The sequence below is a fragment of the Lynx rufus genome, unplaced genomic scaffold (genome assembly GCF_022079265.1).
Source record: "Lynx rufus isolate CCGP_SWC_20201006 ecotype Redwood Valley unplaced genomic scaffold, mLynRuf1.p SCAF_3, whole genome shotgun sequence".
NCBI classification, from domain to species: domain Eukaryota; kingdom Metazoa; phylum Chordata; class Mammalia; order Carnivora; family Felidae; genus Lynx; species Lynx rufus.
Genome location: NW_025814845.1, coordinates 129639150 through 129652285, shown reverse-complemented (window position 1 = coordinate 129652285; position 13136 = coordinate 129639150). Strand labels below are relative to the sequence as shown.

The 13136-nt window shown below is 38.3% G+C and overlaps 1 protein-coding gene across 1 annotated transcript; it reads left to right on the top strand.

Moving 5' to 3' along the window:
• Nucleotides 1-6283: 6283 nt before the first annotated feature.
• On the top strand, nt 6284-12801 carry FGA (fibrinogen alpha chain). Its single transcript, XM_047090419.1, has 6 exons — nt 6284-6337; nt 8617-8742; nt 9206-9389; nt 10486-10631; nt 11221-11736; nt 11884-12801. The coding sequence occupies exons 1-6, from the start codon at nt 6284-6286 to the stop codon at nt 12799-12801; spliced, it is 1944 nt and encodes a 647-aa protein (XP_046946375.1).
• Nucleotides 12802-13136: the final 335 nt, after the last annotated feature.

Below are 13136 nucleotides of genomic sequence, written 5' to 3'. Positions count from 1 at the left end.
CTGTGATGAAAGTGGCTCTTTCAAATCTTCAGGGGCAAATAGTTAAAGTGTGACTTTAAAAAAAATTTGACCTAACGTTTAAGAGACCTTGGACTGGCAATGTTTTCCTTCCTAACTTGCTCTCCTTACATCACAAAGCTATGGTAAAGGTCAAATGAGAGAACATATGAAATTGCTTCAGAAATAAAAACAAAAACAATTTTTTTATTTTGTTTTGTTTCGTTTTCTTGCTGCTAAGATTGGTATTGCTGCATGGGATTTGAATCCAACATCATTTAAGTCTGGAAATATAATTTTAAAATTTTAATGTTTTTTGCTGTTATTTTTAGCAATGTTTTTCTTTTTTAATAACTTTTATAAATTTTATAATTTTATTTTGTAATTTTTTTGCAGGAAAGTTACAAAGATACTACAGACAGTCCCCTGTACCTGTCACCCAGTTTCCTCTAACGCTAACATCGGACATTACCATGATTCATTTGTCAAAACTAAGAAACCAACTCTAGTAGTTCTTATTCCCTACCTGTCACACGCTATTTATTCTGTTCCACCAGTTTTTTTATAAATTTTTTTTATGTTTATTTTTATAAACATTGAGAGACAGAGACAGAGTGCAAGGCAGAGAGAGAGAGGGAGACACAGAATCTGCAGCAGGCTCCGGGCTCTGAGCTGTCAGCACAGAGCCTGACCAGGGGCTCAAGCTCATAGACCAGGAGATCATGACCTGAGCTGAAGTCAGACACTTAACTCACTGAGCCACCCAGGTGCCCCTCTGTTCCACCAGTTTTTACACTAACGTCTTTATTTCTGTTCCAGGATCCTAGCTAGGATACAACATTACATTTAGTTGCCACTTTTTAGTCAACTTTTGTAACCATTTCTTAGTTTGTCCTTGTTTTTCATGACATCCACTGTTTAGAGGAGTATATTCTGGTATACTGGTAGTATTTTGTAAACTGTTCTCCACCTCGAGTTTCTCTGCTGTTATTCTCAGTAATTTTTTGTTTAATTTTATCTAAGCAAAAATTTACCCAAATGCGTTCTTCAAATTGCCTTGGTTTTACTGTAGAAAAGACCCATTTAAAATAGGTTCCAATAGGAATCACCAAGAATTAAATTGATCTTGATAATTAAATTTACTCATACTTTTCATATAATTTCTTGCTATGGAACATCTAAGTTCCTTACAAATGCTATTTCCCGAGATCTCAATAGATCATTATTAAATCAGTACCAACTGATACATCTTGTTTGCTAATCTCTAACAGAACCACAGTGAAATCGGCAGAGAAGTGTGCCAAATTTAATGGATTTAAGGTGTATGACATTAGGATGAAACCATGTTGGTGATATTAACACATTAATTATTCATTTGTATAATGGTTTAACTTTTCAAAAATAGTATTTATATACTTTAATGCATGTTCAAGGCAAACAATTTGATACATCCAGTAAAATTTAGTAAAGCACATCATAAGTAAAATTAATTTATTTTGAAAATGAATTATTTGATAAACACAGTCAAAAAATGAGAAGAAGTAAAGCAATGGGAAAAATTCAGGGGCCTCATTTTCACTCATCCTTCTCCCTTCCCCTCCCTTCCTCCCTCTTTTCTTCTCATTCTCTTTCTTCCTCCCTCTCTGCTTCACTCACACATACACACGTGTCACACATACACACACTCAGAACTACTTTAGTGGAAACTTGATTAAAAGTACTTAAGCAGAAGACTGTGAGAATAATGCATAGAACATAACAAAGAGAGAATTATTAATCTATTATTGGAACATTATAAAATTTACTTTCAAAAATACCAAGAAACTATTCAATTACATGGCTATTAATCTGGAAACAGTTCAATTTTAACAAATAAAGTAGATTTCTTTCCTGGCTAAGTAGATTAAAGAGAAAGGCAGTGTGACAGAATCAAAGATCAAGGAAAGCTCTTCCCCTGCCCCCTCCTCCATTTTATAAATCCAGTTCAGAATCATTTCTGCGTGTTTAAGGAAATCCCCATCTTTTCTCCAGAGCTATAATTGCTAGGGAAACTATTTGGGACCATCAGGGTACTGATAAGTTCCAAAAGTAAAAGTGCCATTAGTTAGTCCTACATGTTATCATCAACTCATTCACCTTTCACAGTAAACAGCTTGGTTAAAAACAAACTTTTGCAACAGCCCTGAAATGCAGGAGACAAAGAGAGAAGATCAGATACACAAAGCTAAGCAGCCTTGCCAGTGTTTTCCAGTGACTCCTTTATAGATTAGTCACTGCTGTAAAACCTGAGGCAGAGGACCCGAAAGAGTATTGTGAAGTACCAGAATTGCCTAAATTTTTACAATCCAAGCGTTTCAAATTTTAGAAATTAATTTTAGTACTTTCTAACTGTGCATTCAATATTGTTTTGATAAAATATGTCCTGTCAAAGCAACATTGTCTTCTGGTTATTAGGACAATAATAAATGCACACAGATTCATACAGATTTATGCTAGAAGACATAGCGAATATTTTTCAGAAGCATCTTGAATTTTTAGACCTGAATTAAACCAGATATCTTAAGGAACATTTATACAAAATGTAACAGAAAGAAATGCAGAGATGATTCTCTGCTCTGTATTTTAACAGTACTTTGAATACACATCACAGAATTTTTCCTTTCGTGTTGTATTAGGTTAAACCATGGGAAACTGCACATATTTATCATTTGGACCTACAAAAATGGCAATTTTATATGGCTTAACTTCTTAGCTACATATTGATTTCCTCACCGTCATTTGCCTTTCTATTTCAAGAACACAGCAGGCAGGGCTGACAAGTAGTAGGCATGCAGTAAATGGTTATTACAGTTAAACAAATGAAGGAATAAGTGAACTGCTTTGAGAATTCAATACACTAAGAATAAATGCGTAAAGAAAGAGATGTTCTCTTACTTCCCTGGGATATAGCCCAGGGAAGGACGAATATCTCACTCAAAAGAAAGCTGAGGATTTGTCTTGTTTTGTTTGGTTTGTACTTGTGATGTTTACACAATGGCTATATATGTTACTCTTCATGCGTAAGTTTTGATAGCTCAGAGCCTGAAGCCTTCTTCGAATTCTGTGTCTCCCTCTCTCTCTGCCCCTTCCCACTCATACTCTCTTTCCCTCTCTCAAAAATAAATTTTACCAAAAAACGTTAAAAAATAAAAGCCCTGAAACATAATGACAGCTGTAGAATTTCTATTCTTTTTACATACATTATATACCATTCCAGGCCTGCCAGATGTTACAGGATAGCAAATATATGAATCCCTGCAATTAAATAATTGTAATTTGTGGAATATAATATTAATTTCAAGAGGATAAATAATCCCTCTCATTGGTGTTAAAAAATTAGGATATAGTCATCTCTGGGAAAAATACAATACTATAGAAGTTATGGCTTAAGAAATGAAATTTCTCAGATTTTGCCCACAATTTATATACTTGTAAAGACATCCTTATTGTCACATGCTTTTAAAAAATGGTACTCCTTGGGATGCCTGGGTGGCTCAGTCGGTTAAGTATCCGACTTCAGCTCAGGTCATGATCTCACAGTTTGTGGGTTCTAGCCCCACATCAGGCTCAGAGCCTGGAGCCTGCTTTAGATTCTGTGTCTCCCTCTCTCTCTCTGCCTCCCCGCCCCCCCATTCACATTCTGTCTGTCTCTCTCTCTCTCTCTCAAAAATAAACATTAAAAAATTTTTAATAAAAAAAAATGGTACTCCTTGTATTATTTGTTGTCTGTTTGTCTGCATGGCTTCCTGGTGAAGCAAAACCTGCTTCTCCGTAGGTTATATTACATGGGTGGAGGGCCCAGCGTGGTTGGTGCCCAGTCCTGCAGTCCTACAAAAGGGCCTGGTTATGGAATTCTGGTACTGGAGAGACAACACGGGAACTTTCAATTCTGTGGCACTAGGACATTCTAGGAACAATAAAAGCTACCATTTCTGGGTCTCCTACTGTGTACATCCAACATGTTCTATATATGCCATGTTATATAATCTTCAAAACAACTCTGCAATATAAATATTGCCATCCCCATCTTACAGATAAGTAAACTGCTTAGAGAATTTAGTTTGTCCATGTCACTTAGCTAGAATCCAGATCTCACTCTCTGCAAAGGCCATTATTCTTCTGCCATACCGTGCTGTGACAGCCTTCCATTCCTCTAACAAATACTTACTAGTACTTACTCTCCACCAGACCTTGCACTAGGCAATGTGCCTTGGCCTCATGAAGCTTAGTGCGAAGGAGACATAGACAAATAGCTTCCCAAATATACATTATCCTGTAGTGATAAAATATTATGAAGTAAAACAAAACTGGGTTAATGGTACGGCTGCTCTTTGTGTTAGCTAGTTAAAGAAGGTCTCTCTGAGAAGGTGTCATCTGAGAAGAGCCCTGGATGTGCAGATACTTGAGGGAACTGTGGAACAGCAAGGCTAAAAGCTAAAGGTGGTGCCTTGGAAATGCCCTGATGTGGCCCAGAGCCGTGGCATTCAGTCAGACTGTTTTCTCTTAACTTACTTTCAATTAGGTTGTGTTCAACTAAGTCACCTGAAGCCCACCAGGGTGTTCTCTTCCATAGACTATGCGCACCTCCCAAGTGGAACACTTTCAATAAGCACACAAAATCATCTAAAGAGGTCAAGCCTCCAGCTTCTATCCATGCCTGGCATTTTGCCAGTTCAGTCATTGCCTATGAGTACAACATTCCATAGAATCACTGCCTTCCAAAACCTGGATGGGACTCTAGGGTCCCCTCTAAGTATTGCACTATGGAAGAACAAGAGATTGTCTTTTTTTTTTTTTAATGTTCTCATGAGTAGATTTCTTTTTTTTTTAAGTTTATAAAAAATAAATAAATAAATAAATTTAAAAAAAAAACTACAAAAAAAAAAGAGAGAAACACTGCTAAGGTCTTCATTGTATTTATTATTTTTTTCATTCAACTCTATGTTAAGATCTACGCACAATCTGAGTAGTTTATAATTTCCCTTAATTTTCTTTTGAACCCAAGGGGCTCAATCCCATGAACTGTGAGATCATGACCTGAGCTGAAACCAAGAGTCGGATATTCAACTGACTGAGCCACCCAGGCACCTCAAGAAATTGCTTTCAATTGGAGAGATGAAATCAGGTACACTGTAAAGTGTTTTCTAGCACAGTGCCTGGCACTTAGCAAACACTCAATAAATATTAACTATTACTATTATCAGAATTGACTTCACATAGGAAGCACAATTTGAGGCAAGGTAGGCTTATCGGACAAATGACAGGATGCTCAGTTAAATACGTATTTCTGATAAACGACAAACTTTTTTTTTGTATAAATACATCCTAAATATTGCACAGGACACACTTACCTTAAAATGCATTTGTTGTTTATCTGAAATTCAAATTTAACTGGGTATCCTGTTTTTTTTGCTTGCTAAAACTGGCCATGGAAAACTTTCACATGAAGAAGAAGAGCAGGGAAAGTAAACTGACAGGTCCAAAGGAACAGACACAGAAAGGAAATGATATTTTTCATGCACTTTATGTTCTTCAATAATTGTTAACATTTACCCAGTACTTACTGTGTGGCAATCACTGCTCTGAGGGCTTTACAAGGATTAACTCATTTATTCTTCATAAAAACATGTAATGTGTCCAAAAGCACAGAGCTGGGAAATGGTGTAACTGAGATTATGGACCTAAGACGTTTGGTTCCAGGGGCTACTGTCTTAACCATTTTCGATGAAGGAAACTAATCTGTTCAAGGTAACTTACAGAAGGACTTCAGGGATAGCCTGTCACCAAAGTAATTTTTTAAAAGTCAGATCATCCAACCATATTTCCTACATAAAGCGAAATATCATTTGCCAACTCTGTTCACAACAGGCTACTGCTAGTCTGCCTCAGCCACTCTCCATACTTTTTCAAGTCTCAAGTATAGAGGTACGGCTTCCTATGTTTCCTTTTGCATTTCTGAAGTCATCCTGTTCCTGGAATGTGAGATCATCCTGGAATTGCTTCTACCTTGGCAACAACTTATCAAAAGCAAACAAGCTTGGGAGAATTGAGCAAGAACTTCTAGGACACCAACCTTAGAGAAGGAGCAAGGGATGTAGGAGTGCATATCGACTGTCTAAACAGGACAAAGATAATGATTAATCAGACCTCCTTGCAGATTTAAATACGATGGGAACTAGGAGTGGAAGCTGTCCTCCTTTCTTTCAGCGGGAGTGCTCCTCAAGACTCAGCCCCACCCTTAGAAAAGATGTTTTCCCTGAAGATCTTTTGCCTGGCCCTGAGTGTGGTGGGCACAGTCTGGGTATGGTCACCTTTATTTTCTCTTCTTGTTTTCTCTCTGGTGTTTATTCCACAAAGAACTTGCAGGTCTAAGTCAGCCTTATGTATGTCCTCACACACTGTGTGTCCTAGCACGCTTATGTATGCTAACACACTGTTAGCTTTATCAGTTTTAGGCCATGGAGGCAAGTTCCTAGATGAGCCGGAGACCTCAAGAGTAAGAGGGAGGCTTAGCTGGACCAAAGTACAGAAATTCATAGGGGAAACTCTAGCATCTGTAAAACACAGTCTTACAACATTGTTTGTTTGAAGGGAAGAAATCTTTGCCATCTTTGTTCCAATAAAGACTTAGGATAGTTAATGCTAGTTAACAGAACAAAACATTCCTCTGATAAGAGTTTTTAAAACCTAATTGTTAATTTATTGCTATTTGTCCATAATAAGCGGAACAGTGGTTTAATATAGTTTTTCTGAAAGGTGGTTTTTATGTTTCTTGAGAAAAAAAGAAAAGCAAATTAGTTGTCTTTGAAAACATATGACATAGCAAAATCAGAAGAGAGTAACTGAGAAGGCAAGATGCTTTTTGGGAAGCAATCTTTTAAAATAGTTATTAAATATTGCAATAATTTCTAAAGTTTGACTCCAGAGATCTATAGAACAGAAGACTTCAATTTACAAGCTTTTGAAACACTTTGGTCTCATAAAAACGTGACAAATGTGTTTAAGACACTTTGTTACTTTCAGGCTATGAATTATTCCAATTTATTTCTTTCTCTTCACCACTCATATCCTGTTACCAGAGTAGAAAAAACTAAAGAGGGATTCTAACTTAATTCTCTTCCTTATAGTAAACTAATAAGTAAAAAATTTTATGGAAAATAAGACTAACCTCATTTGCGAACATGGTTATTTTGGATAATGCATACGTTTTTGGTTATTTTTACCTATTGGCATAAATACTTAGTTTTTGCCTGTTTTTATTGTTGTACCATTTTATTTTGAAGTATGTTTGAATTTATAATTTTATTTCTTAAACAAAGAGATTATACTTGTTCCTTAATATAAACTGTCCTTGATTGCTTGAATTATTATCATTATTATTAGAGTATTTTTTAAATGAGACAGCAAATATTAACTAATTATAAGAATAAACTATCTCTGGGCCACCTGGTTGGCTCAGTAGGCAGAGCATGTGTCTCTTGATATCAGGGTTGGGTGTAGAGATTAATTAAAAAAAAAAAAGAATAAACTATCTGAGATTAAAATAGTTATAGCAAAATCCTTGTAAGTTGGTGATACAAAATAAACATAGTTAAAACTTAAAACCCATGTCAACTGATACAAAGTCCTGTTGGAAGAATATTTTTTTTTAAATGTTTATTTATTATTGACAGACAGACAGACTCAGAGCATGAGCAGGAGAGGGGCAGAGACAGGGGGAGACACAGAATCCGAAACAGGCTCCAGGCTCTGAGCTGTCAGCACAGAGCCCGACGCGGGGCTCGAACTCACAAACTGCAAGATCATGACCTGAGCCGAAGTCGGTCACTTAACCAACTGAACCACCCAGGCGCCCCTGGAAGAATATTTTTATGTCCTATTTTATCTCATAGATCACAACAGAAAATTTTTAGAAATCTCTATTTCTAATTAGAAGGTATTCAAAAAGTCAGCTATGGACCATTATTTTTGTTTTCAGTCTACTCTTTTTCTTTACAAATAAAAAGGAAATTTTATTACATGAGTGGATAACCTAAAAAACATTTCCCAGTCTGAATTGGCCGTCTTTGTATCTTTGGTATGTACTTGCTCAAATAATAGACCCATAGGGTCAAAGTAGAAACTTGAAGGAGACACTAAGCTAAGATAGTTTGTTTTTTTCCTACTGAAACAGAAATTACAGGATAAAGAACTCTGAATTTTTCAATTACCTTTCTATCTGTAGACATTACTCATCATGAAAATGTAAATTTTAACTAATTTTGTAGATTCAAATAATTTTCCTTACATAATAAATCCTTTAAAACTCCTGCCATTTATTAAATGCTTGTTTTGTCTCAAACACAGTTAAAAAATTTCTTCACCTTATCTCCTTTAATTCCCGCAACTCCATGAAATGGGTATTAGGGTTTTCGGTCAAAATCGAAGAAAGCTTGATTTCTGAAGCTTGCAGATGCCCCAAACTGGTGTTCTTAATCTCTGTAAGAACCTTCCCCCTAATTGGGATTTACAGGCATGTTGGTGTCTTCTCCTATCTGCCTAATGTTGTTCTCTTTTGTGTGTATGAATGAATCCTTAAAGACTGGAGATGTCCAGGAAGGTGAATTTATAGCTGGAGGAGGAGGTGTGCGTGGCCCAAGAATTGTGGAAGGACATCACTCTGTGTGCAAAGAGACAGACTGGCCCTTCTGCTCTGATGAAGACTGGGTGAGCAGTTGGCATAGGGAGTGGGAGAATATTTCCCTGTGGTGCTAGAATTGTGCACAGGCTGGCCCAGTAGGTCCCAGAAAACTTTTCCAGTGGGAAATAATCTAATAGCTCATTACATGCCAAATTAAAGAAGACAAATGGAAAGCAACTTCACTCTGAAAGCACTATTTAAATTACCTCTCAAACTCTGGGTCATTAGTGGGATTAACAGATTGGATTTTAGTTGCATGTTCAGGCCTCAAGACTTTCTGGTGGCTATTTTATGGTTAAGTGAACCCTCATTCCAGTATTTCTCTACAACCTATGACTAGTCCTCTTAAACTACTTTTAAGTCAATAGATGATCTAAAGATATTGGGGTGGGGGGCGGGGGGAGCAACGGGGGCTGCATGGAAACCTTCAAAATTATACTGGATCCAAGATACAGACCCTTAATGTAATTTTTTTCTCTTCACTTCCAGAACTACAAATGCCCTTCTGGCTGCAGGATGAAAGGGTTAATCGATGAAGTCAATCAAGATTTTACAAACAGAATTAATAAGCTCCAAAATTCACTATTTGATTATCAGAAGAACAATAAGGACTCTAGTTTACTGACAGGGAATGTAATGGAACTTGTGAGAGGGGATTTTGCCACCGGTAACAGTAAGCATTACAGATTTGGTGCTTTCACTTTATAGCACACAACAAAACAACAATAGCCCTAAATAAATGTTCTGTCTCCTTATAGCAACTTCAATTTTATCCCAAAGTACTTAAGATAGAAACACGTGTCTTTATGATATTCCTAAATTTTAAGGAGGGGCTTCTTTTTGTTATTTTTATAACATAAAAAAGGTTAGCTTAGAATCGTTTAAAGTCACAAAGTCAGAATTTGGTAGTGAAGAGTAGACTTTAAGTGTGCTCTTTTTTAAGAGTATATACTGAAAATAAGATGAGCACAACCTTTTGAGTAGATATTTTTGTTTCTATCTTACCGAGGAGGAAACAGAGATCACGAGACTCAACCAAAGACACAAAGCTATCATGTGATGGAGTTAGGAGTTCAATCCACAGACTCCACCAAGCTCTTTATGTTTTGTTTGGTTTGGTTAATTCAAAATATAGAGCCATGTTCTTTCTCATAGGACTATGACTAAGCCTTAGGACTAGGAAACACTCGATTTCCTCTGGGCGTGGGAAGCAAGTTTACTGAGGCTCCAGTTACTGAAGCCTTGCTGTAATTCTCTATATCTTTAGAGACACTTAACTAATTTAATGCCAATGGTGCAACCACAATAATGGCAAGTGAATGATCATGTTGACCTAAAAAAAATAATTAATAAATAAGTAAATAAAAAAGCTTAGGAACAATTTCAAATGGATAGGTTGGAAGAAAAACTTCTCAGTAAGAAAATCCATGAATATGTTTAAGTCTCTTGGCTAAGGATATGATGAAATAATTGAAATGTGATCAAACTATTTAATCTCCTAATGACTTCTTTAAAATTCCAAATTTTTTCTTCTGCATCTATTTGAATTACTAACTGCTAGTAGGGCATCTTAACTGACAGCCATGGATGACTAGAGGACATAACATTGTCCAAAAATGCCTAACAGATTTGGAACTCGCAAATAAAATGTCCAGAGAACAAATTATTGTTAAAAGGGGAGGATATTTATAAGCAAGTTTCCTTCTTTACTGGCTATTATAAGCAAAGCACTTGGCAGATACTTCAACATCCATATTTTCTTTTTTCAGACAATGATAATACATTTAGCCAAGTGTCAGAAGATCTGAGAAGCAGAATTGCGATCCTGAAGCGCAAAGTCTTGGAACAAGTACAGCATATCCAACTTCTGCAGAAAAATGTCAGGGATCAACTGATAGATATGAAACGACTGGAGGTGAGTAACTTTGTGGCTCTGCCACCAGAATTTCCTTGTTTTTGAATAGCAGGAAGCAAATTCATTGAATGTCTACTGTATGTAGAGCAAGGTGTTATATCCATTATCCGACTATGAAGTAGGTATTATTTCCCCACTCTACAGATGAAAAAAAAAAAAAGGCTCAGTGATATTAAGTACATTTTCCAAGGATACATAGACAGTAAATTTCAAAAGCAAATATTAAATCCCTGCTTGTCTTGTTGCAAAGCTCTGACACCACTGTGCCTCTGAATCTTCAATCTGAGTCTCACTGAGGCTCAATTCATTAGTGTTTCCTTTCAGAGGGAATAGTACCTTACTCTTTATCTATTTTAAGACTAAGATGAATCCAAATAGCTGCTGTTGCTTATCCAGGCAAACCTTATAATACCCACATCTCTTCCACTGAGGGTATGACATAAATGAAAAACAGAATTGATTGGTAGGTCTCCAAGTAAAGAAATGAAACCAGTTTTCAAAAAATAAATTAAATGCGAAGAACTCAATAGACATAATTTTCCTTATTTATATCTGCTTCTTTTCTTTATCTTTCTTCCCCTCTCTCTAGGTGGACATTGATATTAAGATCCGATCTTGCCAAGGGTCGTGCAGTAGGGCTTTAGAACGTAGGACAGATCTAAAGTACTACGAAGATCAGCAGAAGCAACTTGAACAAGTCATTGCCAAAGACTTACTTCCCTCTAGAGATACGCAATATTTACCACTGCTGAAAATGCGCACAGCTCCAGATATGATTCCTGGGGAGTACAAGCACCAGCTTCAGAAGGCCCCTGCAGAGTGGAAGGCACTCATGGAAACGCAGCAGATGAAAATAACGTTAGAGAGGTCTGGTACAGATGGGAATGCCCCAGGAGACTCTGTACCACATGGAACGGGATCAGTGCCTGAAAGCCCTAGAAATCCTGGGAGCTCCACACCTGGAAGTTCTGGCACTTGGAACCCTGGGAGCTCCGGACCTGGAAGCTCGGGCGCTTGGAACCCTGGGAGCACCGGACATGGAAGCTCAGGTGCTTGGAACCCTGGGAGCTCTGGACCTGGAAGCTCCGGACCTGGAAGCTCGGGCGCTTGGAACCCTGGGAGCTCCACACCTGGAAGTTCTAGCGCTTGGAACCCTGGGAGCTCTGGACCTGAAAGCTCGGGCGCTTGGAACCCTGGGAGCTCTGGCCCTGGAAGTTCCGGACCCGGAAGCTCCGGCGCTTGGAACCCTGAGAGCACCGGACCTGGAAGCTCAGGCGCTTGGAACCCTGGGAGCTCCGGACCTGGCAGTGGCAGCACCTGGAACACAGGCAGCACTGGAGTTAGCAGTGCGGGTACTTGGAACACGGAGAGTGCCAGCTCTTGGAGCTCTGGGAGCACTGGAACTGGCAGTGGCGGCTCTTGGAGCTCTGGAACTCCTCAGCCTGGAAGTTTTAGGCCAGATAGCTTAGGGCATGGGGACACCAGGCCTACCAAGCAAGAGTGGGGCACGTTTGAAGAGGTGTCAGGAAGTGTATCTCCAGGGACAAAGAAAGAGTACCACACAGGCAAACTGGTCACTTCTAAAGGAGATAAAGAGCTTCTTATTGGTAATGAGAAGGTCACCTCTGGTAGCACGACCACCACTCGTCGTTCATGCTCTAAAACTGTCACTAAGACAGTTATAGGTCCTGATGGTCGCAAAGAAGTGATCAAAGAAGTGGTAAACTCCGAAGATGGTTCTGATTGTGACTTGTCCCATGCTTTTTCTGGTAGCCTAGGGGATCTCCATTCTAGACACCCTGACTTGGCGGGTTTCTTTGAATCTGCCTCAACTGGAAGCAAATTTTCGAGTGTACTCACACCTACCTTAAGAGAGTTTGAAAGTATGGGCTCGGAATCTGACATATTCACGCGCTTAGGGCAACACGAGCTCCCTTCCAGTGGTAAAACTTCAACTCACAGCAAACAGTTGGTAACCACTAGTAAGACTTACAACAGAGGAGACTCCACATTTGAAAGCAAGAGCTTTAAAGTGGCAGGTGAGGCCGGAAGTGAAGCGGAACACGAAGTCCTCAGAGAAGCATATACCACCAAAAGAGGCCATGCTAGAGCTCGCCCTGCCAGAGGTATCCACACTTCTCCTTTGGGGAAGCCTTCCCTGACCCCCTAGACTAAATTCGCCCGCAGTGCCTCCCATAGCACCTTGAACTTCTTCCCTAGCCCTCTATTACACCTTATAGAAATGACACCTTTTGGTTTTTTGTTTTTATTTTTTATTTTTTTGGGCACTAGACTGTAAGTTCCAGGAGGGCGGGGACTTTATCTATCTTATTCATCTCTGTATTCCCAAATGCCTAACAGTGCTGAGAGTCATCACTCAATAAATAACATGTTAAATGAATGAATGAATCCCTCTGAAACTCGATTTTAAATTTGTTTAGCCGAATTCTTTCACCATTCAAAATGTGTGCTGTTGGAATTGTCACCCAATTTATTAATCATATT

Excerpts from the sequence above, each read along its gene's own strand:
- FGA (XM_047090419.1), top strand. The coding sequence starts at position 6,284 with ATGTTTTCCCTGAAGATCTTTTGCCTGGCCCTGAGTGTGGTGGGCACA. Across the intron at positions 6,338-8,616 it reads GTGTGGTGGGCACAGTCTGG|ACTGGAGATGTCCAGGAAGG; the intron begins GTATGGTCACCT and ends GAATCCTTAAAG. Across the intron at positions 9,390-10,485 it reads GGATTTTGCCACCGGTAACA|ACAATGATAATACATTTAGC; the intron begins GTAAGCATTACA and ends TTCTTTTTTCAG.